At 39.9% G+C, this 25,090-nt stretch overlaps 1 protein-coding gene across 1 annotated transcript in view; it reads right to left on the reverse strand.

Annotated features, from left to right (window-relative positions):
- Positions 1 to 25,090, reverse strand: part of CUBN (cubilin) — a 277,621-nt gene that overhangs the window by 56,360 nt on the left and 196,171 nt on the right. The window contains exons 49-56 of the mRNA XM_030320462.1: positions 19,326 to 19,497; positions 18,019 to 18,225; positions 15,590 to 15,739; positions 13,278 to 13,399; positions 12,325 to 12,550; positions 10,652 to 10,839; positions 3,940 to 4,096; positions 1,261 to 1,410 (exon numbers count right to left, since the gene is read on the reverse strand). Coding sequence (XP_030176322.1) covers positions 1,261 to 1,410; positions 3,940 to 4,096; positions 10,652 to 10,839; positions 12,325 to 12,550; positions 13,278 to 13,399; positions 15,590 to 15,739; positions 18,019 to 18,225; positions 19,326 to 19,497 — 1,372 coding nt within the window. The remainder of the gene's footprint in view (positions 1 to 1,260; positions 1,411 to 3,939; positions 4,097 to 10,651; positions 10,840 to 12,324; positions 12,551 to 13,277; positions 13,400 to 15,589; positions 15,740 to 18,018; positions 18,226 to 19,325; positions 19,498 to 25,090) is intronic.

Raw genomic sequence — 25,090 nt, forward strand, 5'->3', positions numbered from 1 at the left:
TTTAGTGATTCATCACTTACATACAACACCCAGGGCTCATCCCAACAAGTGTCCTCCTTAATGCCCATCACCCATGTAGCCCATCCCCCAACCCAACACCCCTCCAGCAACCCTCAGTTTGTTCTCTGTATTTAAGAGTCTCTTACCGTTTGCCATCCTCTCTATTTTTATCTTATTTTTCCTTCCCTTTCCCTTTGCTCATCTGTTTGGTCTCTTACGTTATTTTTAAATACAAAATTGGATCATTTTAGATACACTGTTTTACCTTCCCCTAATACTTCACATACTGTGAACACATTTTTATACTACAGAGATGTTGTGCCAGCAAATGCTGAAAAGATACATTTTACTTCATTTTCCATTTTCACAGTGACAGGCATCAATTCATACTTGGCATTTTTTAGCAAACACATGTGCCAAAATTTACAACCTGTAGAGATGTGGGAAAAGGAGGTCATAGAAAAAGGATAAAGTGAGAGAAGCTTTGTATAATTTATCAATGTGGCAGTACTGACATGTCATTCTTATCTTTATGAAACATAAATTTCCTCAATGCTGAATACTGTAGCATATTTCGCTTACTGTAGCTTTTCACGGGCATGGGAGACTAACCCAAACAGAAAGAAATTTGCGTTACGCAGAGGTAGCGTGACAAATCTACAGGCTAATTATAATTTAGAAATAGAAAGTTAATTTGTAAAGAATAAACTTTAAAAAATCTTAAAAAAAAAAAAAAACCTCTATCACTAACATGTGCTACCTTTCAAGACTTTTTTTTTTCTTTAAGCAATTCGTATGATGCTTCTGTTACATTCTTAAAGCTCTTATGTTACTTTTTTCATATCTGGATGGAATATATAGAATGGTACATATGGTCTTAAAATACCAAATGGAATTTTAATCATGTTTACATCAAAAATACTCTAACATTTTATTTTTTTAATGTTTATTTATTCTGAGAGACAGAGAACATGCCCGCGAGCAGGGAAGGGAGAGAGAGAGGGAGAGAGAGAATCTCAAGCAGAATCCACACTGTCAGCAGAGACCAATTCGGAGCTTGATCTCACATATCCTGAGATCTTGACCCGAGCCCAAATCAAGAGTAGAATGCTCAACTGACTGACCCACCCAGGTGCCCCCAAAATACTCTAACATTTTAAACATTTCCTTCAAGTGATGAATTTATACCACCTCTGGCTCTATTTATCACTCATTCATTTATTAAGAATCTAAATGTAATTTACATAAGAATAAACTTACCTTCCAAGTGGAAAGACACAAAAGTCAGGAGGACCAGGGACAGAGGATCAGCCTTGATGATGTAGGTGCAATTCATGTCATTGTCATAGTGCTTTGGGTAGTTTGGAGAAAGGATGTAACCTGAAGGGTTGGTGAAATTACCTCCACATCCTATGTGGGAAGAAAAAGGCATAATCAGAACATTTGTTTTCAAGTGTAGGATCTTATCAGCGAGGGAAAGACTCAAGTTCTCTAGAGACATATTTCCTGACATATTCCAAATGAAAGAAACAATAACTAAGGGGATGGGGCTCTGATTTTTAAAATACATATGCAGCCAAAATGAGTACATTCTATGTGTTTTAGAAAATGCTGCAGAGTTTGGGGCTAGGTAGTAGACATTTTACCAAAAATCCATCGCAGATCACTAAATTTGAAGATAATATGGAAAGGATAACTGGGCAAAGATCGAATATGGTTCATGTAGATAAAGACATAAAACAGATGAAGTGATTTGTACACTTACATGGTTTTGTTCATTTGTTTGTTTGTTGTTTTTTAAGGAGGCTCCATGTTCAATGTAGGGCTTGAACTCATGATCCTGAGATCAAAAGGAAAATGTTCTACTGACTTGAGCTAGACAGGTGCCCCCATTTAATGGTTTTAAAATATCTTATAATAACATTAGAAAACTATGTTATTTTCATTAATATTGTAATCTGGCCACAAAAGCAATGCCTGCTTTTAAAAATGTTGAATTTACTAATGCCAATTCTTATCAAATTCTCACATGGATGATTCCCTGGTGTCAGAAATAGAGAACCATCCTCTTACTGATGTGGAAAACAAAGGCAAAATAAATGTAGAAAAAAGTCAAATTTGCTTACAACTTGCAGCCCATTGACAAGGACTTACGGCAGGCAGGGTGACCTTCCTCCAGGAACTCATCTGCCTCACTGGTAATACTTTGCTAGGGGCAAAAGGTAACCTTAGCTTGATATTAGCCCCGACCTCCTGTAAGTCTCCTTTAACATATAAAAATCTCTTTGGGGGAGTCTGGGTGGCTCAGTTGGTTAAGCTTAAGTGTCCAAGTCTTTGTTTCGGTTGAGGTCATGATCTCATGGTTTATGAGTTCAAACCCCACATCAATCCACAGGGATTCTCTCTCTCTCTGCCTCTCCCTCTCTCTCTCAAAATAAATAAATAAATAAATAAATAAATAAATAAATACATACATACATACATACATAAATAAATATTTTTTATATTTATATGTATATATTTAGAATATAATATAATACTATAATATAATATTTATTATATGTAATTAATATATATATAATATATATAATATAATATATATATATATATAATATATAGCCTCTTTGGAAACTTCCTGTATTTCTAACCACCCTCCCCAAGATATAAGTTAGCAATCATCCTGCAAACGTATGGCACACTGATACACATCTGAAGGGTCTCATGACTAAGGGTTTACTAGACAGTAGTAAATGACCTTATCCTAACAACATCTAGCCCCTCAAGGTCCTGGAAACCTTGCTTCCAAATTCCTTAGAGACTCAGCTATCCCTAACGTCCTCCCAGCCTGAAACTATATAATCGGTCAGTCCTCACAACCCCAGTGCAGTTCTTTCTGCCTACGAGTCCTGTCTCTGTGCTTTAATAAAACCACTGTTTTCACCCCGAAGATGTCTCAAGAATTCTTTCTTGACCGTTCACTCCCAGACCCCAACATTTCACATCAGCACCACTAAAATGACATTTGTTTGCATATAACCACTAACTAGTTAATCCACATCACTCCCTGACCTATCACATATGAAAATATCAGTATCCTTCTAAACGGATATTGAAACATACAGTCATGCACTCACACACACACGCACAAGAACCAAGCGAAGGAGGACCTGGAATTAGGCCTGGGCTGGCCTTTCCTTCCTCCCTTTCCACCACACTGTCTCTCCTTCGTGTCTGAAATACCTATTCACTGCATCGCTCTCTCTAATTGTTTTCATCAGACTTGTTCCGAAACAGTGGTTTGTGTTTAGTGGCTACTCCTCTGAATGCAGCCAGCAGGCACACATCACTGCTTCTCAGACTTGAAACCCTTTGCATTTGTCACTACTCTGATCTGTGAGTAGTCATCACAGAAGGAAGGGAAAATGCTGAAGAAAGTGACGCAAAGTTTACTGACTTCGAGAATCATCTGGGTGAGAGTGAAAACATGCAAGTCCCCACAGGTAGAAATTGTGAGTTCCGGTGGGTCAAGTGAGGCCCGACCATCCAACACTCAGTGGGTTCAAAAAGCCCCAGGGTGATTTCCACGGAGGCCAGGGTGCCGCTCACCAGGCACACCGATTGTCTACTAATTACCAGCCTCCTGGGCTTCCCTAATTCCTGCCCCGCACTGGGTTTTAGGGTCATTTTTAGACATTGGCTGGTGGCACTCAAGCCCTCTCCGTCATCTCTCAGTTGGCCTCCCATTGAATTCAGCTCCAACTCTCACTGGTTTTTGAAAGAAGAGTGTGCTATCAGGATCAGGCGACCCCACCCCCACCTCCTCCCCTTTGAACCCCCAGTTCCAGCCAACCCTGGTTCAGCCCCCACTCTCCCACACGCCTGCCTGCGGCAGCCCCACCCTTTGAAGGGCCACCCAGTTTGGCTTTTAGGGCTACTTACGGCTCACAAAGGATGCAGAGAAGCCCTGAGCCGGGGCTTCCTGAGACTGGAACACGGCTGTGAATGCATTTCTTGGTGTCATGATGGAAGCGGGAGCCACACTGCCACAGCTCGAGGCTAACAGGGCTTTGTCCATTTCCTCAGTTCCTGCCCACACCTAGCAGAGCCATAGACACGACTTAATGCTTGAAGTTTTCCCCTGTAGATAGTCTAATGTGCTTAGGCTGGAAAATTCACAGAACCGGGGTGTAATAGACCTAAACACGGTAGTAAATGAAACACATGCAAATCTATAATATTTTCTTTTGAGAATAGTGTTTTTAAGCTGCTTTTTAATGAGATATCCCATTCTTGACTCTTGCAAAGAGACTGACCATTTTCATGTAGCTAGGCAGTGATTTCTAAAAAAAATAAATAAATAAAAAAATCAACCACTACTCATATTCTTCTTACCTTCTCCTCATTGGCCTGATCTAGCTAAGATCATAAGGTGTCAAGGGAGACAGAGCAGTGATGTGTGCTACTGTGAGGCTTATCATTTGTCCCGGGTAGATGGCAGACTGTGGGCTGCAAGGAGACAACATGTACCAAGAAGCCCATGGAAATTAACACATTTGTAGAGCCTGAGGAAAAGGGACATGAATTCAAGTATACACATAATCATCATGAACTGAAATAAATCATGGAAGACTTCCTGGCAGTGTTCACCTTTAAGGTTCATTTTGAAGAAAGGGTGAGATTCGGCCTTGAGGTGCTATTTACCGAAAACTGGGTTCCTAACTCCCAAGTGGACTTAGGCTGTCATTTCATTGGTCTGGCCACTCTAAAAGGAGTAATTCAGATTTGAACCCATGAGAAAGGTCGTTGCTGAGGAATAAATTGTGAGCATTAAAATTCCAAATCGAGCCAATCCTAACCAGCCTAACCAGAGAAAAATAGTAATCATAGAATCATTTAAAAATTTTTTTAAATGTTTATTTATTTTTGAGAGCGAGAGAGAGACAACATGAGCGGGGTAGGGGTGTAGAGAGAGGGAAACACTGAAACAGGCTTCAGCATCCAAACTGGCACAGAGCCCAATACAGGGCTCGAACTCACTAACTGTGAGATCATCACCTGAGCTGAGGTTGGACACTTAACTCACTGAGCCACCCAGCTGCCCCCATAGAATCACTTCCAATGCAGAGTTGCAACCGTGAAAGGAGCTGTCATGGAGCTAGCTAGAGTATGTATATATATATATATATAACAGGGGGCTTCACCTGGGTTGGGGAGGGTGTCACTGCCTGAAGAAGCACCTGTGACAGGAAGGGGCGGGGCTATTTCAAGGAACAGAGAGCAAACTGAATGAGGAGTGAGGAGGGTTGCAGAGTCCCTGCAAGCCTCCAGGCTAAGGTCCTGAAAATGGCAAGGGGCCAGTGGAAAACAGGCTCTAGGACACTTTTGAAAATCATTATGATGTGAAGGGTGCTTGGATGGTTCAGTCAGTTAAGCTTCCGACTTCGGCTCAGGTCACGATCTCACGGCTCGTGAGTTCAAGCCCTGCACTGGGCTCTGTACTAACAGCTCAGAGCCTGGACCCTGCTTCGGATTCTGTGTCTCCCTCTCTCTCTCTGCCCCTCCCCTGCTCATGCTCTGTCTCTCTGTCTCTGTCTCTCTCTCAAAAATAAGTAAACATTAAAAAAAATTTAGAAAATCATTACAATGTGGAAAATAGGAGGAAAAGAGAGAATACTGGGAGTTCCTCCAGGAGAATACTGCAGTCGTTCAGGCAAGAGATCACAGCAACTAAAATGTTGGGTGACTCAAGGAAAATATTGGTATTAGGTAATAACTATATGTTAGTGGGGAAAAGAGACCATTCAACACGTTTAACCAGGGAAGATCCCCCTCGTTGAGTGAGGCTCAACCAGGAGCAACTGTGCCCTCCCAAGGGGACATTTGGCAGTGTCTGGGGGCATTTTTGATTGTAACATTTGGTGTGGGGGCTGGCACGTAGTAGGGGGCAGGGGCCAGGGGCCAGGGAAACTGTAAACATCCTATAATGCACAAGACAACCCCCATCCCCACCCTCAACTAAGTATTATCTAGCCCAAGAAGGTAAATGGGTTTGGATTAGTCTTACTTAACTATTCAACATTTTCTTCATATCAAATTATATGAATGAAATTATTCATTTAGAACATATTACTTTCAGGAATATTCCTCAAAGAAAGCAAAGAAATAACAAGCCATTAAAATTATTTCTATGGACAGATCAGTCCATAGGAAGAGGTGTGAAGTAAAACTGATTCATAGCACTGATTTACTATTTCTCAGTTCTTTAAAGCCATATCATTTCCAGTGATTTTCAAACACTGGGTATCCAGCTATTAATTACATTACTGAAGTCAAATTATGTTGCCAATGATCAGATATAGAAGGTGTCTGTCATGGGAGTTACTAAGAACAAAGGCACAGATATTCTGCCAAATATCTAAAATCAAAAAAAGCATCAGGAGGGGGTGCCTGGGTGGCTCAGTCAGTTAAGTGTCCAACTTCAGCTCAGGTCATGATCTTGCGGTTTGTGAGTTTGAGCCCCATGTCAGACTCTGGGCTGACAGCTCAGAGCCTGGAACCTGCTTCAGATTCCGTGTCTCCTACTCTCTCTGCCCCTCCTCCACTCATTCTCTCCCCCCTCCCTCCTCTCAAAAATAAACATTAAAAAAAAAATTTTAAAGCATCAGGAAAGAATCACACACTTCCAAATTTCTGTAATATATCCTTTAAGATGCCCCTTTACTATCCAGGAAAATAGTATACAGAACTTTTCTATTCACATGTTTAAAAATTATAAATATGACTTAATGAGAGAGAGAGATATTTGCATGCACTATTTTCACAGTATTACTAAAAAGGCAAAGTGACAGATAAAACTTTTTATAAAGAATCTCAAGTGCTTTAATTAAGAACTTCAAGAATGATCAAGGGCTTATACTTTCCTGAAGCCATTAATTATGGATCTGACATCCTACCTTTTGGCCCAGGGACGTAAGTGTTGTAATGATAATAATGGCAAAGAGTTATTCAATATTCATTTCTGCCTTGTCAGTCAAGAGCTCATTTCATTGCCCAGATGACCCAGGACTCATCAAAACCATATTGGATCTACAGAATGTCACAGAGCTGTCATTAAGTCAAAAACTTTCTGACTTTTGTTAAGGTTTGTATAATTCCAACTGGCTGTACATGATATCTTATCATTCAAGTAATTTTTAAAAAAAAATATTCCTTACTGGGGTGCCTGGGTGGTTCAGTCGGGTAAGTGTCCAACTCTTGGTTCAGCTCAGATCATGATCTCGCTGTTTTGTGAGTTTGAGCCCTGTATCGGGCTCTGTGCGGGCAGCGTGGAGGCTGCTTGGGGTTTTCTTTCTCTCCCTCTCTCTCTCTGCCTCTCCCCCACTCCACTGTCTCTGTCTCTCTCAAAGTAAATAAACTTAAACAAAATTATTGCCTATTAAGATACCTACAGATTCACATGCAGTTATAAGCTATGATCTAGAGAAATCTCTTGTACACATTTCCCAGTGACCCTCAACCTTGACATCTTGCAAAATTAGAGTATAATATCATAACCAGGATGTTGATGTTGATACAGTCCACTGATCTTACTCAACTTCTCAATTTTACTTATACTCATATGTGTGTGTGTGTGCGTGTGTGTGCGCATGTGTGTGTTCAGTTATGTACCACACATTCAAGATGATGAATAATCCCAACACCATAAGGATTCCTAGAGTTGCCCTTTTATAATCATATACAATTTGCTCCCACACCCACATCTTTCTAACCTACGGCTGTCGTTCATTTTCAAGTATTGTTATTTTGAAAATGTTATATAAATTGAACAAAAGAGTATGTAACCTTTGGGTACTGGCTGTTTTCACCTGCCCCAATGGTTATCTGTCCAAATGGTTAGTGGGTCAGTGGTTGGTTTGCTTTTACTGAGGACTTGCATTCCCTGGTAGGTATGTGACAGCTTGGCCATTCACCTGTTGAAGGACATGTGCACTGATTTCAATTTTTGCCTATTACAAATAAAGCTGAAATGAACATTTGTATACAGGTTTTTATGTCAACATAGTTTTCATTCCTCTGGGATAGATGTCTAAGAGGGCAGTTGCTGGATCTTACAGCAAGTGCATGTTTAGTTTTATAAGAAACTGCTGAACCATTTTCTGAGTGGCTGTACCATTTTACATTCCTGCTAGCAATGCGTAAGTGATGACAGCTTCTCCACCACCTTGCCAGGATTCAGTGTTGTGACTACTCTTTATTTCAGGCATTCTGAAAAGTGTGTCACAATATCTCCTTGGGGCTTTAATTCTCATTTTTCCTAATGGCTAGTGATGTTGGACATCTTTCCATTGTCTATTTACCATCTGTACATCCTCTGTAGTGAAATATGTGTTCAAATCTTTCCCCCATAGTCCAGTTGGATTCTTTGTATTTTTACTGCTGGGCTTGACTGTTCTGTATGTATTCTAGATAGCACTCTGTTGCCAGATAGGTGGTTTGTACGTCTTTTCTCCCAGTCTGTGGCTTGTCTGTCCATCCTCTTCATAGAAGCTTTCACAGAACAAAAGATTTTTAATTTTGATGAGCTAAGTATTTATTTTAATGTTTATTTATTTTTGTGAGACAGAGAGACCAAGCACGAGTGGAGGAGGGGGAGAGAGAGAGAGGGAGCCACAGAATCCGAAGCAGGCTCCAGGCTCTAAGCTATCAGCACAGAGCCCAATGCGGGACTCAAACCCATGAGCCGTGAGATTGTGACCTGAGCTGAAGTCAACACTTAACTGACTAAGCCACCTAGCCGCCCCAATTGATGAGGTAAGATTTATTAATTTTTCTTTTTATGGATCACTCCTATGATGTTTAATCTAAGAAATGTTCATCTATCTCTAGGTCCTGAAAATTTTCTGTTATTTTTTTTCCTAAAAGCACATAGCATGTACTTTACGTTTCAGCGTGTGGTCTATTTTGAGTTAATTTTTGTATAAGGTGTGAGGTTAAGGATCGCTCACTGGAGCTGGTCCCTCTTGCTGGTTCTGCCCACCCTGCTCATTGTCTCCTGGCAGAAACAGGAGGCTCAGTCCTGGAAGGGAAAGAGTGCTTCCCAGGCCACTTAATTTGAGCAGGGCTCCCAGTGGATTCCACCTGCCAATTATGTTGGCTTTGCCAGAGGTCAGAGGGGTTCCCGTCTGGTCCAGAGGAGAAATGGCCTGGGGTACCTGGGTGGCTGAGTCGGTTAAGTGTCCAACTTCAGTTCAGGTCATGATCTTGAGGTTCATGAGTTCCAGCCCCACGTTGGGCTCTGTGCTGACAGCTCAGAGCCTGGAGTCTGCTTCAGATTCTGTCTCCCTCTCTCTCTGACCCTCCCCAACTTGCTCTCTCTCTCTCTCTCTCTCAAAAATCAATAAGACATTTAAAAAAATTTTAAAAGAGGAGAAATGGGCCTAAATAACTTTTCATATTCCATTTGTACAACTGATGAATGTGAAAGGCTTTATGTATGTCTATGCATTTGCTATTGACTCAATCCCTGAGAGACAGTTCATTTGTTCCATGAAAAAAGCAATTAGGAAAACTCGTATTAAATGTGTTTTATTGTAGACATATTTTATAAAAGTATGGGATTTTTATTTAAACAGCATGGATTAGGTAGATATAAAACATAATGTGAAAGATGATGTAAAATAATAACACCCAACAGTAAAAAGCCACTGCTATTCATTAGGTGGTTTCACATTCTAAGTACCTAGCACTGTTCGTGTTATTATATCATATTACCACTAATGCTTAAGACAGTCCCACTAAAGGGCGAATTGTTCTCTTTATTTTTAGGTTGAGTCATTTAAGGATAAATGTGTAATTAGCTCACAGAAGAACATGCAGGTAGTAAATGCAAGAGACATGAATGAAGTCTAGGCTAATGTGAACTTAAGGCCGATGTCCATTCCATTAACAGGTAGAAAGGTCTCTTAGAGATATAACATATGATATGAAAAATAGCACAGATGGAATGAATTTATCTCACTGTCATCACATTTATAAATCAGTGAAAAGCGAGGTCGGTGCCACCCAAAGTGCTTTTCTAAAGCAGTAACTTTAGAAAAAGAGAGCCTTCCTGACTGCCCCACTGCCATCATTTTAGGTGAGCCTCCCATGTTCTTCTTAGCTTGTGGGCTCTTGAAGCCCAGAGTGGGGGCTGACACCAGCCACATCTCTAGCTTTCTGTCATTTTTATAGCACATTTTAAATGTTGCCTTACATTTGTTTTGTCCTGGAGGGTCTATTAGAAAACAAAACCAAAAATGAACGAATGAACGAATGAAAGAAAGAACATAGCAAAAAAACCCTGGCCTTCTTTCTTTAGTTTCCATGGTAAGGAAGAACCCCAAGCGCTCAAGAAGAATTTAATAAAGCCAGAAAACAATGTCCTTAGTTAAGTCACTTGCCTATGTACTCGCAAATGAAAAGTCACAATACGTTGGATATTGTGGTTCAAATTTTAACTCCAAATAATTGAGATTTTTCATGCTTTTATTCAAGAAACCCAAGCAACAAAATTGTCTTTTTCTTACTTCTAGAGGCAATGAATCATTTCTGGTCTAAATGTTTATGTTCACAAAACCAGTTCGGCTCCCATTAAATAAACAAGCCCACTCACCTTCACAAAGCTGTTCTGACACTGTCCGTCACCACTGGGGATTAGGAAGTTGTTGTCAAAGCTGATCTCCAACTGCTTACTTTCATGAGTAATGACTGTCCAGGAACATCTGCTGTTCTCGGGAAAATTCTGAGGCCAGTGAGGGGATCTGATTGTACCATTGTCTGAATGAAGTATTCCCCCACAGCCTGAAAAATTGTCACGGAAGAAGTCATTAATTTGAGAGGAAAATAACAATTTTAGTAGCCCAAAACTTCCAGAGGAGACACATTTCTCAATGTGAGAGTTCAGTCTTTTTTCCTTACCTGTGAGTCACTGGTCTTCAGGGCAGGTATGCGACAAGAACTCCCCATAAGTGTAAGGGGCACTGAATCCAGAGGAAGCTTCAGCTGTTACTGTTTTGTTACATTTCTATTGAAATCACCGGAAACCACTAATCCTTGCCATAAAAAGGATAGATTTCTATTCTGTTTTCAAACAATAGCACTATTTTTCACTCCCCTTGAAGCTATATAGTATTTGAGTAGCAACAATTCTACGTTCTGTATTTTGTTACTGCGAACACATGAGAATACAAGTCTACACTCATTTGTGATTTTACTCTAACATCCAGGACTAGAGAAAATGATTTTCAGGAGGATAGATTTCTTCCATTAAGGAATCTGCTTCATTCATATTGAAACATTAATGGATGAAAATAAATTACATGGATTGAAAGAAAGAAAATCTAGAATTATTTTATACTATTAAAATATGTCCTTAAGAGATGACAAAAGAAAAAATATGAATTCCAAACAAAATGAAGTTAAGTTAAAGAGTATTCCCTGTTATCTTTTGCTTTTAAACCCTTGGAAAACCAGTGGTGCATCTAAAACTCCCCTATGACTTCAACAGATTTAATAAGATAAAGTTTGACTCATTCCACGAAAAGCTTTTCATAATAACTCTGACTCTTCTAGAAAGAATTGCCCTGTGTGATGCTGCAAGGCTTTAAAGTAATCCTGACTAAAGTATCCAGTGCAAGTTCTTATGTTTTCTGGGAATTTCCATGAAGTTCATACTTTACATACAGAAAAACTACCCTTTTGAAATCAAATCTATTATATTTTGCCACATACAGAGCATTCACTCTAAATCACAAATCTTGTCACTTTGCTGCTCAACACTCTTCAATGGCTCCCCATTGCTCACGAGACAACAGAGAAGACAAGGCTCTTCGTGATATGGACCACCTAGATTCCTGCCCTCAGCTTACCACCCAGCCTTCTGCCTCCAAGCTCCAAATATTCCAAACTACTTGTGATTCCAATACATATTTTCTATTATTTTCGATTCTCTGGTTATGCCATGCCCTTTTGCCCATTTAGGCAACATGGTGAAGTGTTAAGATCAAAGTTTCTGGGCCCCAGTGACTTTATTCAAATCCTGACTCTACCAATTATTAGCTTCACAACCTGGAAAAATTATCAACCCACCTACCCTCAGTTTCTATCCATGCGAAATGGAAAAAAATATGTATTGATATTGTGTCTTCCTTACGAGGTTGTACATGAGATGACACGGGTATAACATTCTGGGTTCAGTTGGGCAGAGAGTAGTCATAAAATGCATACTTGTTAAATTAGCTAATAAATTTTAAGAACCGATCAATTAAAAACACATGTTCCTTTTACCTAAAGTTTGTGTGTTCCATGTAGCATAAAATCCACCATTTTGCACCGAACGGTCCGAGTTAAAAATCACCACCAGCTGGTTGGAACCAGACTGGATCGTCCTGGGGTTTGAACTTCCACAGTATTGTCCTATTAGGGGCGATCCAGGAGAACCGCCATTCCTGACGGTTACAGAGTCCCAAGCACAGGTTGCATGGGCTTCGATATCAAAGTCACTAAACGTAAGCTGCAGGAGAGAAAAAAAGAAAGAATGAGGCACTCTGTGTTGTTCACAGACCTTTTTATTTTGTTTTGATTTATCTAATTTTGTGTTTATGTCTCTTATTTCATTCTCCCCTGCCCTCTTCCCTTTTTCCTTATTGGAGGTTCTACTGGAAATTTTGAGAGGAGGTATTCCTCCTGGAACCGCAGTCACTGAGAGAGCGCCACAGTCCAGTGGGCTGGGATGGACGTTCACATCAAGAATGTGATTGCAGGGGCGCCTGGGTGGCTCAGTCGGTTGAGCGGCGGACTTCGGCTCAGGTCATGATCTCGTGGTCCGTGAGTTCGAGCCCTGCGTCGGGCTCTGTGCTGACAGCTCAGAGCCTGAAGCCTGGTTCAGATTCTGTGTCTCCCTCTCTCTGACCCTCCCCCGTTCATGCTCTGTCTCTCTCTGTCTCAAAAATAAATAAACGTTAAAAAAAAAATTAAAAAAAAAAAAGAATGTGATTGCACTTCTCTCCTGGGTGGGGAACATCGTCTACATATACTCTCTCCTATGCTTTTGCAAACTAGATTTCTTCAGTAACCGTACACTTGGAGATGCCAATGTCTGTACTCTAACGAGGGAAGACTTGGGGAAGATGATGATCTGATTGCAGGATCAAAACCTATTCCAATTGCTTGCTTATTAAAAGAAATCCGTTTCCACACAGGATGTGGTATTTTTGTTCCAGCACAGAATCAGAACTCACAGTGATGGTATGGCCTTGTGGGGCTTCTAACAACCAGGAACAGTGAGTCGAGCTGTCGTAAGAGGCTGGATAGTTGGGACTTGTGATTACTCCACTCTCACCCAGCTGTATTCCACCACAGTCTGAAATGAGATTTGTAACCTTCTAAATTAGATACAAGAAAAAAAAAATCTCTGCAAAGCCAAAGTAAGTAGGTCTTACAGCCATGATTTTAAAAAAGCAATAAATGAATAGAAGAAAGTGGAAAAAGCAAAGTAAAACTGGGTAGGAGATTAGAAATTACCAGAATTCCATATAGTGTTAAACAGTATCACACAGTGAAGACAGGACCATTTTTTAACGTTTATTCATTTTTGAGAGACAGAGAGAGACAGAGCACAACGAGGGGAGGGGCAGTGAGAGAGGGAGACACAGAATCTGAAGCAGGCTCCAGGCTCCACACCGTCAGCACAGACCCCGATGCGAGGCTCAAACTCATGAACCATGAGATCATGACCTAAGCCAAAGTCAGCTACTTAACTGACTGAGCCACCCAGGTGTCCCAAGACAGGATCATATTTAGTACAAAAGAGAAGGAAGATAATCTGTACCATAAATGGAGAATAATTAGATGTGCATATAACCCACACTGTGTAATAACATTGCCTTGCTTGAAAGAAAACAAGCCACTGAAAATAAATATAAGCTTGAAGAATATGATGCATAGCATAACTAAAGAATTTGTCATTTGATAAAAAGCATTTATGTCGGTGGTCAGCTATCAAAGTATAGATTAGCATGGCAAGTTGAAGAACAGATATATTTTTAAAACACAGGATGGTCTGACATTCTACATGAATAATACTGCTTCCTGAAACCTCATTCTTTTCTTTCAGTTCAATAAAGAAAAGTCTACTGGCAAGTGGTTGACCAATTTTACTCCCTCTTCCAATCAACTGTTTGATTATAACACAAAGAGATGTTAGATAAAACTATAACCAAAACATATTTTGACTAATAGGTAAACTTAATAGAAAGAAAGGGTATTTCCAAAATCTATAAAAAAATTAAGTGTAGGGGTGCCTGGGTGACTCAGTTGGTTAAGCGTCCGACTTCGGCTCAGGTCATGATCTCATGGTCCGTGAGTTTGAGTCCCACGTCGGGCTCTGTGCTGATGGCTCAGAGCCTGGAGCCTGCTTCGGATTCTGTGTCTCCCTCTCTCTCTGCCCATCCCCCACCCTTGCTCTGTCTCTCTCTGCCTCAGAAATGAATACCTCTCAAATTCTGAGAGGTAATCCTCTACTGAAAGTTCATCAGTTTCAAAGGATGTAGAACGAAGATGTGGGCCCCAGAGATATGGGTCTGAGGTTTTGAACACCTGCACAAGAAGAACATACGGCCTTGGACCCTCACAAAAGGAAGGGTTGGAGTTGAGACTTTTACATAATGTTGAGGGTCTAAAAGAACGGCCATGTTCATAGAAAGGGACTCTAGAAAAACTCTGATGGCCCAGAGAAGCAGCAAAGAACAGTGCTGTCTGTCTTGGGTTGAATTTTCAGATATAAGCAGAATGTCACAGATGCAAATCCAGTACAAAAACATTAGCAAATAATATCTAGTAATATGTGCAAAACACATGTCACACCAACTAGGGTTTATCCTGGAAATTAAAAGATGGTTTAATGAGAAGAAAGTCTTTTAATATACAATTTGTCATATTAATATATTAAAGGAGGAAAACAGAATCATCTCAAAAGATGCAGAAAAATCAGTTGGTAAAATCTTATACCCATTCATAATTAAAAAAAAAAGTACACTAACAATTGAAGGGATTTCTTTAACCTGATAAGAAGTATTTACTGAAAACCTAAGAGAAATCAATAAATTTAACAATAAAAGGTCATAGGCATTCACATTAAGGTCAGAAACAAGACGCTATCACCCCTTCTGTTCAACATTGTGATGGTGGCATAGCCAGTGAAATAAGACGAGAAAAAACATTAAGTTTTGGGGTTGAAAGAAACAAATACTATCATTTGCAGAAGACAGGATTGTTGACACAGAAAAAACACAGATAACCTACAGACAAAATACCAAAGCTAGTAAGAGTGTAGTGAAATCTCTGGGCTAAAGATCCACGTGTAAAAAATTTTAAATTCCTGGATATCGGCAACAAACAATTAGAAGACGTAATTTGGAACATCTCATTGACATTAGTAACAAAACTAATAGCTACCTAGAAATGAATCTAACAAAATAGATGTAAGATCTTTGTGGGAAAAATTGTTAACTATTCTATTGCCAGAGTTTGAGAGCTTAATCACAAGTCTTACCTGTAAAAGAATACTCCGCATGAAATCCAACATATTCTACACGTTCATTGGTGACGAAGTGTATCCACACCTGAGGATAAGGTACGACCAGTGGCACTGTAGGTTTTGAAGGCCCACAAAGTCTCCACATCAGAGGCCCATCAGCATCCCCTGAGCAAAATAATACGCCAATTGCCATAATTTATGTAGCTTTTGAGAAAGACATTCCATGAATTCAGTAGGAACAAATAATAAAAAACATTTCAAGGTATTTATTGACACGCATCGAAATTCTGATGTAGTAGCTGCCATTTCACAAAGTTCCTTTCTATGTTTGTCAACTGCAAAAGAAAGAGTCCCTCCAATAGGGTAAAAACAAATAACAACAACAACAAGAACAAAAAACAAAGGAAAAAAACCCCATGCTTTTTTAGTATGGGCATCTTTCTCTACTGTAGGTGCCATTTTGTTCCAATTTGTGTTTTCATAACTATTTTAGCATACCTAAACAGAGATACAATTAATTAAAAAGAAAACAAAACCTTTTGGATGTGCCTTTTTTTAGGAAGTAAAAAATATAACACCAACAGTGATAAAACATATCATCAAGATAAAAGTGATAATTAGCTAAAATTTTAATGATTTCTTCACTGCATTTAATCAACTAAAATGAATAGAATATTCAGTACTCAGGCTAAGAGTTGAGAGAGCTGAGTATTTTTACAGAGATTATTTTTCATGGTAATTTGATTAACCTTTTTTAAAACACCTACAGAGCTCACATTTAATCTTCTCTTTATCCTGTCAGATCAATATTATTGATCGCATAAGTCAACAAAATATAGTATTTTAACTGTCTCTAAAATGAGGGACTATAAGAAATTTAATATACAGCTACTCTGCTTAATTCAATAAGCCAGTGGTTTTGAGCCAGGTGGCAGTGGTGTGGGTTTGTCAGAATCACATGGAGAACATTCTCAAACTACAATTTCCATTTTCCTCGTAAGTCTCCTCTAGATTCATCTACCTAGAAGGGTCCAGATGATTCTCCTGCTGAGTCCCTTGGTCTGTGACCACAGACTTTATCAAGTTCTCCCTGAAAATTCTGTCCAACATGGTCTCAAAGTCAGCATTGATTTCAGTAGCCACCGTAGAACATTGCCACCACCTAATTGTACTAGTTTCTGCTGCTTTCAACCTCCTTTAAAAAATTTTTTTTGCAATGACATGGAACTCAGTGAACCTTAAATAGCGTAGACGATCTACAATGTTACTTTATTTCTCTTTTTCAAGCCACAGAAAGGGTGTCAATGTAACAATGGGGGCAATTTGATGGATAACCCACTCCTCAACTGCAAGAAAGAACTAAAATGGATTCATCTTCTATGAATGCAGATTTTTAAAAATTCTGGAGACTTATGGTTTACCAAGTAAACCTCAATCCATTTCCATCATGAAAACAAAGACAAACTTGACTCCTCTGGGGATAATTCCCCAAATAACTTCCATGTGCTTCTCCATCTGGTACACTGCAAAACTTCTTTTGATTTCTAAGTAGAATTCCTGTAAATTTAGGATATCACTGATACAGTTCTGACCATGCCAAGTCCCAGTTTCTGAGGAAAGAAGTCTTGAGTACTAAAAGATTATTGAAAGGACCACCTGAACTCATGAAGAGAGAACAGACAGAGGCACCTGGGTGGCTCAGTCGGTTAAGCATCTGACTCTTAATTTCCTCTCAGGTAGTGATCTCACAGTTCCCTTAGTTGGAGCCTTGCATTGGGCTCTGTGCTGACAGTGCGGAGCCTGCTTGGGATTCTCTCTCTCTCCCTCTCTTTCTGCCCGCCCCACCTCCACTTGGCCTTTGGCTCTCTCTCTCTCTCTCTCTCTCTCTCTCTCTCTCTCTGAAAATAGGTACATAAACATTAAAAAGAGACAGAGAGAGAATACACGCAAACCGAGTCTCTCCTGGGTAAGTCTCACATCAATTGAAACACTGGTCTAGTTGTAAACACTGACCCATCTCACTCACTGTTAATAGAGCATGTTACCTCAGCTGGGTGTCCACAGAATTACAGCTTTTTTCTGACCAACAATCTTTTGGATTCTATGTACATATATTGTAGGCACTTGAGTCCCTTCATTGTTGGTGGTCCCCAGGTATAAGAAGAATACCGTGGATAAATGGGAGAACAGTTGGGGCGCCTGGGTGGCTCAGTCAATTCAGCATCCCACTCTTGATTTCAGCTCAGGTCATGATCCCAGGGTCACGATCCCAGGATCATGGGATCGAGCCTGGAGATGGGCTCTGCACTGAGCATGGAGCCCGCTGAAGATTCTTTCTCTCTCCTTCTGCCCCACTCCCCTGCATGCGCTTTCTCTCTCTCTCTCTCTCTAATAAAAAATATAAAAAAATAAACTGGGAGAACATGCTCTTTGATTGAACTCACCCACTCGTAGCTCAAGGACATCAAACTGACAGTCTTGGTGACTTTCCAGGTAAAAATCTTCAAAATGAATGTAAATGGATGAATTTCCCTGATTTGGATTGCTGAGAGTCCATTCACAATTTAAGTTTCTTGAGTAATTACTGACTCCGTCATAGCCAGGGGAAGTGAAGTTTCCTTTGGCGGAATTTGTAAGGGACCCACCACATACTAAGAAAACAAGGGGCAACAGAGAAAGTAGCAGTGAGGTCCAGGCCATAACAGAAGATGCAAATAATACAATAACAACGAAAATAACAAGAAGATTTTTATTGCTTTGTTTTTGTAGATGACGTTAAGATTGTGGGTGAAGGGCTGGCTCATGCATGAAGAAGTTTCTGTGAGTTTCTGTGAGTGTCTATGGAAGTTTGTGTGAATTTCTATGGAAGACGTTTCTGAGAGTTTGGAAATATGTGTAAAACTAAACAGCTTCTTTATTTTCCTGTAGGGTAGATTAGGTGGGTTTGTGGGTTTGGCTGGGCATCTGTTTCTCCTAATTTAAGCCTATTGTTCATTAATATTTAATTTGGAGAAATATCTAACTACAGTGGTGGTCTCAGTGGCTTCTCATTAGCAATTCTCCACTTGAGCCTTGTTATTTCATCAAACAAATAACATCATGGGAGTGCCAATGAATTCGCTCCTTTTCATATGGGAATGAATGTTCCTATCAATGAAACAAAGATTTTTTAAACATTCAGTTCCAACTCTTTCTACTATTTAAAACTCTTAGATAATAGCACCAATCCAGAAAGTAGGCGAATATTTAGACTGGAAAGGCCGTATCTTGCATAAATTTTCAATACTCTGTATCCAGTGTGAACCCTCATTCATTTACACTGGAAATATATGTACAGATGGCTGGCTAAGAAACCATAAAATCTGTCTATCTTCAATTAGTCACTTTCTGGGAGTCAGTTACCTTTTTAGAGATAGAAGGTCACTTTCAGCAGAAAATAATTGACCAAGGACTGTGAAATAGGCAACCAGTATTTCATGGCGACATTATACGGGATTGAGCTAGAAGCTCTCCTAACAGCATTGTTTTTTAATTCACAATGGCAGCTTTCTTTCTGAAAGTATAACTTTTTTTTTTTCTGCCTGGCATGGGTTTTCTACCTGGTTATATGTGTTTCCTGCTGTAGAAGCTCTTAGGTGTAATTTTGATCTCGAAAGGGAAAATAGACGGCTCGGTGGCTATTGGTGGTAGCTGTGCGAACATCTACGGTGCCCATGATTGAAACAGGTGTATTTATAACGTCTTCTCTTACCTGCATCTTCACTGGATGTGTAGGAAGCACTGAAACCTCCATATGGCCTGGATCCATCAGTGAAAAACACGACTCTCATTTTGTGTCCTGAAGATTTGATCTCCTCGCTTACATTCACACTGCTACACAGTTTCCCTAGCTGGGGTGAGTTACTTCTAATGCCATTGAATATCTGTTGGAAAAATCATTTAACCTTTAGTCACACAGTCCATCTTACTGAATATTTCCTGGGAGATTATATTCACAGCCCAGATACACTTCCTTCTAAGGAAACTCTGGGCTAAAATGAATTACTTAACAGTCCGGGCTCCCAGCCCAGTGCCACAAGCCACTTTGTTGCCCGGAGCACATTCTGTGGCCTCAGGGTCATTTCACTAAAATGAGAGTATTACAGTAAAGCCCTCCTGCCATGTGCTGACAAATGAAAAACTGCTGTACTCTTTGCAACTGGAAACCAAGCTCTAAATGTAAATTAGACAGGCCAACGCTCTTACATCTTAGTTCACAGAGTTCACTGATGGACCATTTTTCTTAACAATGTATCAGGACCTTTCGTATTTGGAGTGAAGGCTTAAATGTTAGTCTCTGATGATTTGAAGCCTATAATAACTCAAATATTTTAAAATGCCTTGAAAAGTAACTTTAAAAAATCAATATAATAGTTCTTTCCTAAGTACTTATGGATCCAAAGCTTCACTTTTCTTATTAATTTGAATTTTAAAAAATGGTTTCAAGTAGTGCTGACTCCAAAATATTAAACAATAATTCTAGTTATGCACATACTTATAATAACTGGGAAGTATTATTCCATTTCTGTGCAAGACCAAGGGAGTTTTAGCCTGCCTGGTTTTCACGGTTCAGGAAAGATCCAGAAGTAACTAAGCAATAATTGACTAATTGAGTAGTTGATATTCCTGTTTTTAACAAGGATTTGAATCGTTCACAATTAAGAATAATGATTCAGAGGATGGCACTGACAGAAACGAAGGAGGAGGATACACTCCATAACAGACGGTGTGAGCTTTTTTATTTACTATCATTGATTATGAAATTGAGCTCTGTGGGCTTCTGGTTTAAAGTGTCTTCTGACTCAAAGGACCAGACACAGCATTTCCTATTGCTAACTGAGCACCAGGCTCTGCTAATAGCCTACTTGTATTACTTGATCCAATTAGCACAATGCCCTCTCAGACATAAAATATCATCCCTATTTTCCAGATTAAGATAGTAGAATTCAGAAAGGGTTATGCAATTTGCCGAAGTTCAAACAACTAGTGATCATGAAACTGGATTGAAATCGTCCCTCTGATTGCAAACCATGAAGTCATGTAGAAGGCAACAGAAGATGACAAAATTTCAGTAATACTGAAAACAGGAATGGGCAACATTTTGCCAGAATCAGATTATCAGCAACTACAGACTAATGGAACACGTTGGAAACCACGACCAGTGGCGGTTATCCTTGCGCCAATGTCTGCCTGAGCTTAGAATCACAATGACTGATAATGTTCAGGCATCCATTTATAACATGAGCTCCTGCTTTTAAAGGCCACCAAAGTGCTGTTTCCACTTTCCTCCTCCACTCACATATGTACGCAGAAACTGCAACTCCCAGAAAACAATGGGGCAGGAAGTAGGCATTTGAGATTCAGGACAAGCTCTAACATTTGCTATAAGCAGGAATAAAATCAGGCACATATCTCATTGTAGTGCATTTCTTCTTTATTTCTCTCTCTTCCTGTCTCTTTCTTTCTCCATCTCTCTCTTTCTCTTTCTCCTTCTTTCTTTTCTTCTCGCTTCACCCCCACCTTTTTCGAGAAGTTCTCAAAGTAAATAAGGTACGGGCAAAGGGCAAGCCACATCCCCTTATTTACAGCAGAGTGAAGAGGAAACAAAACATACAGTGAACCTATAGAAATAGATTTTGAAGAAAAATAATGGGGACATGATATTAAAGATTCATAAAAGAAATTAATTCTGAGAGTTATTGTTGGAGTTTTAACCTCCCCAGGAAAAAAAAAGACCTGTAGACAGGACATTTGTAGTTTCCCCTCATTGATTGGTCAAGTCCCTCCCCTCCCTACCCAATGAGGACCATAAATTGACAATCCCATGCACACAGAGATTCCAAGCAGCATTTTAGTACTTCATTCTTGAATATCAATAAGCAACCAAGCACCACCACACATTTAAGGAAACATCTAATGTAAAAGGCAGAGACCAGTCAATATACATAAATAGGAAACAGGAACTTGAAAGAAATGGACCCTTCCAAAAGGAAGCAACATAAAACTTTAAAATTATGATTTACATGTTTATATCCATAGGTGAATGTATCAAATACGTATGGTATTTTAATGGAGAGAGTATATTCAAAGATCAATGGTAAAATAAGGATAATTCCAGGTACACCCCTTCTCAAAAAGCTTAACATCCATGCCTATGTCCTTATGGAAATATAAGAACATATGCCTCACCAAATTAGGAAATGAGCCAAGACAGGGAAATGCACAAATCATGGAGTCTAGGGCCAGCCCAGGAGAGGAATGAAGGGGCTTGCAAAGTTGCTGGTGAAGGGCATGTCTGGTTTGACAGCTGGCATCAGGCATGTAGCTGATGGAGAAAGGTTCCATCACGGAGAATATCCATGGAGAAAGGATTTTGCTAAGGAAAACGAATGAACTGGTGGGTGTGCTTTACTATACAAGGTGGGGACGTACACCAGGAGCGAGAGCGTGTGGGAGAATCAGTGATATGTGCATCAACACTAAATGTTAGAAAGGACACAATTATTGTTATTACTCAGAAAAAACCAAGAAAATGCTACCATAGTATATTACTTAGTTGGGTTGGGAATGGCATCTATATAATCATAATCTTGTAAACACTGAAGAGAAATTTAAGCAAAATCTGTGACATATGTATTTTGGGAGCAAGTTGGCAGAGGCTATGAATTGTGCGTAGCCCTGTGAGCATTTGGGCTAAGGGGGTTGGATTGTGAAGAGAGCTCAACCCTCATCTTCCAGAGTTGCATGTGGATAGATAATGTCTCAGACTGAAAAGCAAACAAGGAGCAGAATAGGAATATTATTTTGAAATAATGACATATGCACCCAAGAAAAAACTAAAAGAGTTGGAAGTAGACACCTTTGGCATATATGATTCAGAGATGGGAAAATGACATGTAAGATGTGATTCAGAATTTGTGGTTGTTGCTGCAAATTTTATTTTCTTATTCAAGTTCTGAAACTATGACTTCATATTATCTTTCCTGCACAGCATGTGAAGATTCTGCTGGTAAGCATCCTAATAACCATTATATTCAATATTTCAACTATGGAAACAATTTCAAAGGGAAATAAGCTGTTGTGTACATCAAAATTTGAGCAATGGATTGGTTGCTAATTGGTTGAAATTCAAGTATTTTTAATATTTTTTATTTTCTGAACTCTCCAAATTTTGTTCAATAGGCATCCATTATATTTATAATCAGAAAAATAAATGAAAATTAGCATGCAAATGAATTATGCCACATTATTACAACTACATGATATATTCATTGACAAGAAAATACATCAAAATATGATATACTGGGAGTGGTTAATTTTTTTTTTTCTACTTCAACCTTGCCTCTATATGTTCAGTTGTTAATAGGGAGCAAATGTTCCTTTAAAATAAGCAAGCTTACAGGCACCTGGGTGGCTCAGTCGGTTAAGCATCCAATTCAGCTCAGGTCATGATCTCATGGTTCACGAGGTTGAGCCCTGCATCGGGTTCTGTGCTGACAGCTCAGAATCTGGAGCCTGCTTTGGATTCTGTGTCTCCCTTTCTCTCTGCCCCTCCTCCCACTCTCTCACTCTCTCTCTTTCTGTGTCTCTCCCTCAAAACTAAAATTTAAAAAAACATTAAAAAAATAAAATAAGCAAGCTTAGTCCAAAATTCCCTGGCTTTCAGATAGAAGAAAACACCTGGGGCCCCATAATTTTTAATATCTGATAAAACAGATCATTTCAATCCTTCAGGTGTTAGAAGGGATACAGGAGTACTGATGCATAGGGGCACTTGTACCCCAATGTTTATAGCAGCACTCTCAACAATAGCCGAATTATGGAAAGAGCCTAAATGTCCATCAACTGATGAATGGATAAAGAAATTGTGGTTTATATACACAATGGAGTACTACGTGGCAATGAGAAAGAACAAAATATGGCCCTTTGTAGCAACGTGGATGGAACTGGAGAGTGTTAGCTAAGTGAAATAAGCCATACAGAGAAAGACAGATACCATATGGTTTCACTCTTAAGTGGATCCTGAGAAACTTAACAGAAACCCATGGGGGAGGAAAGGAAAAAAAAAAAAAGAGGTTAGAGTGGGAGAGAGCCAAAGCATAAAAGACTCTTAAAAACTGAGAACAAACTGAGGTCTGATGGGGGGTGGGAGGGAGGGGAGCGTGAGTGATGGGTATTGAGGAAGGCACCTGTTGGGATGAGCACTGGGTGTTGTATGGAAACCAATTTGACAATAAATTTCATACATTTAAAAAAAATAAATAAAGGATTATAGCTAAACTATAAAAAAAAAAATCCTCCAGGTGTTAGAACCTGGAAGCAAAATTTGAAGCTTGAATATGATCATTTTAGGGCAATACAAAGTATTATAGTAACGTACAAAGATGCTTTGTATTTCTGAATCTACTACCCAACAGGAGACAACTAAATTGAAAACAAAAGTGACTTGTCTTTAAAAAAGGACAATGATAGGGGTGCCTGGGTGACTCAGTCAGTTAAGCATCTGACTTTGGCTCAGGTAATGATCTCACGGTTCATGGGTTCCAGCCCTGCATCGGGCTCTCTGCTGTCAGCACAGAGCCTGCTTTGGATCCTCTGTTCCTTGCTCTCTCCACCCCTCCCCATCTTGTGCTCTCTCTTCTGTCTCTCTCAAAATAAATAACTAAACTTAAAAAAAAGGGGGGGGGGACAATGATAGTGCTTCTACTATTCATTCATTCAATAGTTACTGTTTCTATTCTGTGCCAGGCACTGGGGACTCCATGGGAATGAAACACAGGGCACATCCTGATGGAGCTTACATTCTGGCGGGGAGAGCAGACAATAAACAGACAAACAAATACATGTGTGGGGAATGTCAGTCGGTGTGAAGTGCTGTGAAGGCAAAAATGCAGGGAGCAGGATGGGCCAGGGTGGAATCGATTTAATGTAGGGCCGCAGGGAGCAGGTCGTTTGAAGAGCAGCGAAGAAGAGAGACAGTGAACAGACAGCCGTCGGGGAGATGCAGGCCAGAGGCCGTAGCACAGGTGCAGTGGGTTGTGGAACATTCTAGCACCCAAAAGGAAGCCAGTGGGACTGGATCCTAGTGAGCAGGACGGGAGTTTGAGAGGAGATGCAGATTCTATAGGGCCAGCTGGGCCAGTGTAACGATCTGGGATCCTCCTCTGGTGAGAGGAGAGGCCAGTAGAGGATTTTCAAGGAGAGCGGCATGATGTGCTTTACCTTTAAACCTGTCCCACCAGCTGCTGTGCTGAAAGTGCAGGGAGACGAGGGCGGGACTAGGGAGACAGGCCGGAAGTTATTAAATTACATCTAAGTGAGCCGTGATGGCAGTAGTAGGGGATATGGTGAGAAGGAGTTAGATTCTGGATCTCCTTAAAGACACAGGCAGTGGGGTTGATTACGCATGTAATACAAGGTGTGAGAGAAAGTTCTCCAAAACAGACATCAATGTTTTTGACCTGAGCATCCCCAAGT

Source organism: Lynx canadensis, chromosome B4 (assembly GCF_007474595.2).
Source record: "Lynx canadensis isolate LIC74 chromosome B4, mLynCan4.pri.v2, whole genome shotgun sequence".
Lineage (NCBI taxonomy): Eukaryota > Metazoa > Chordata > Mammalia > Carnivora > Felidae > Lynx > Lynx canadensis.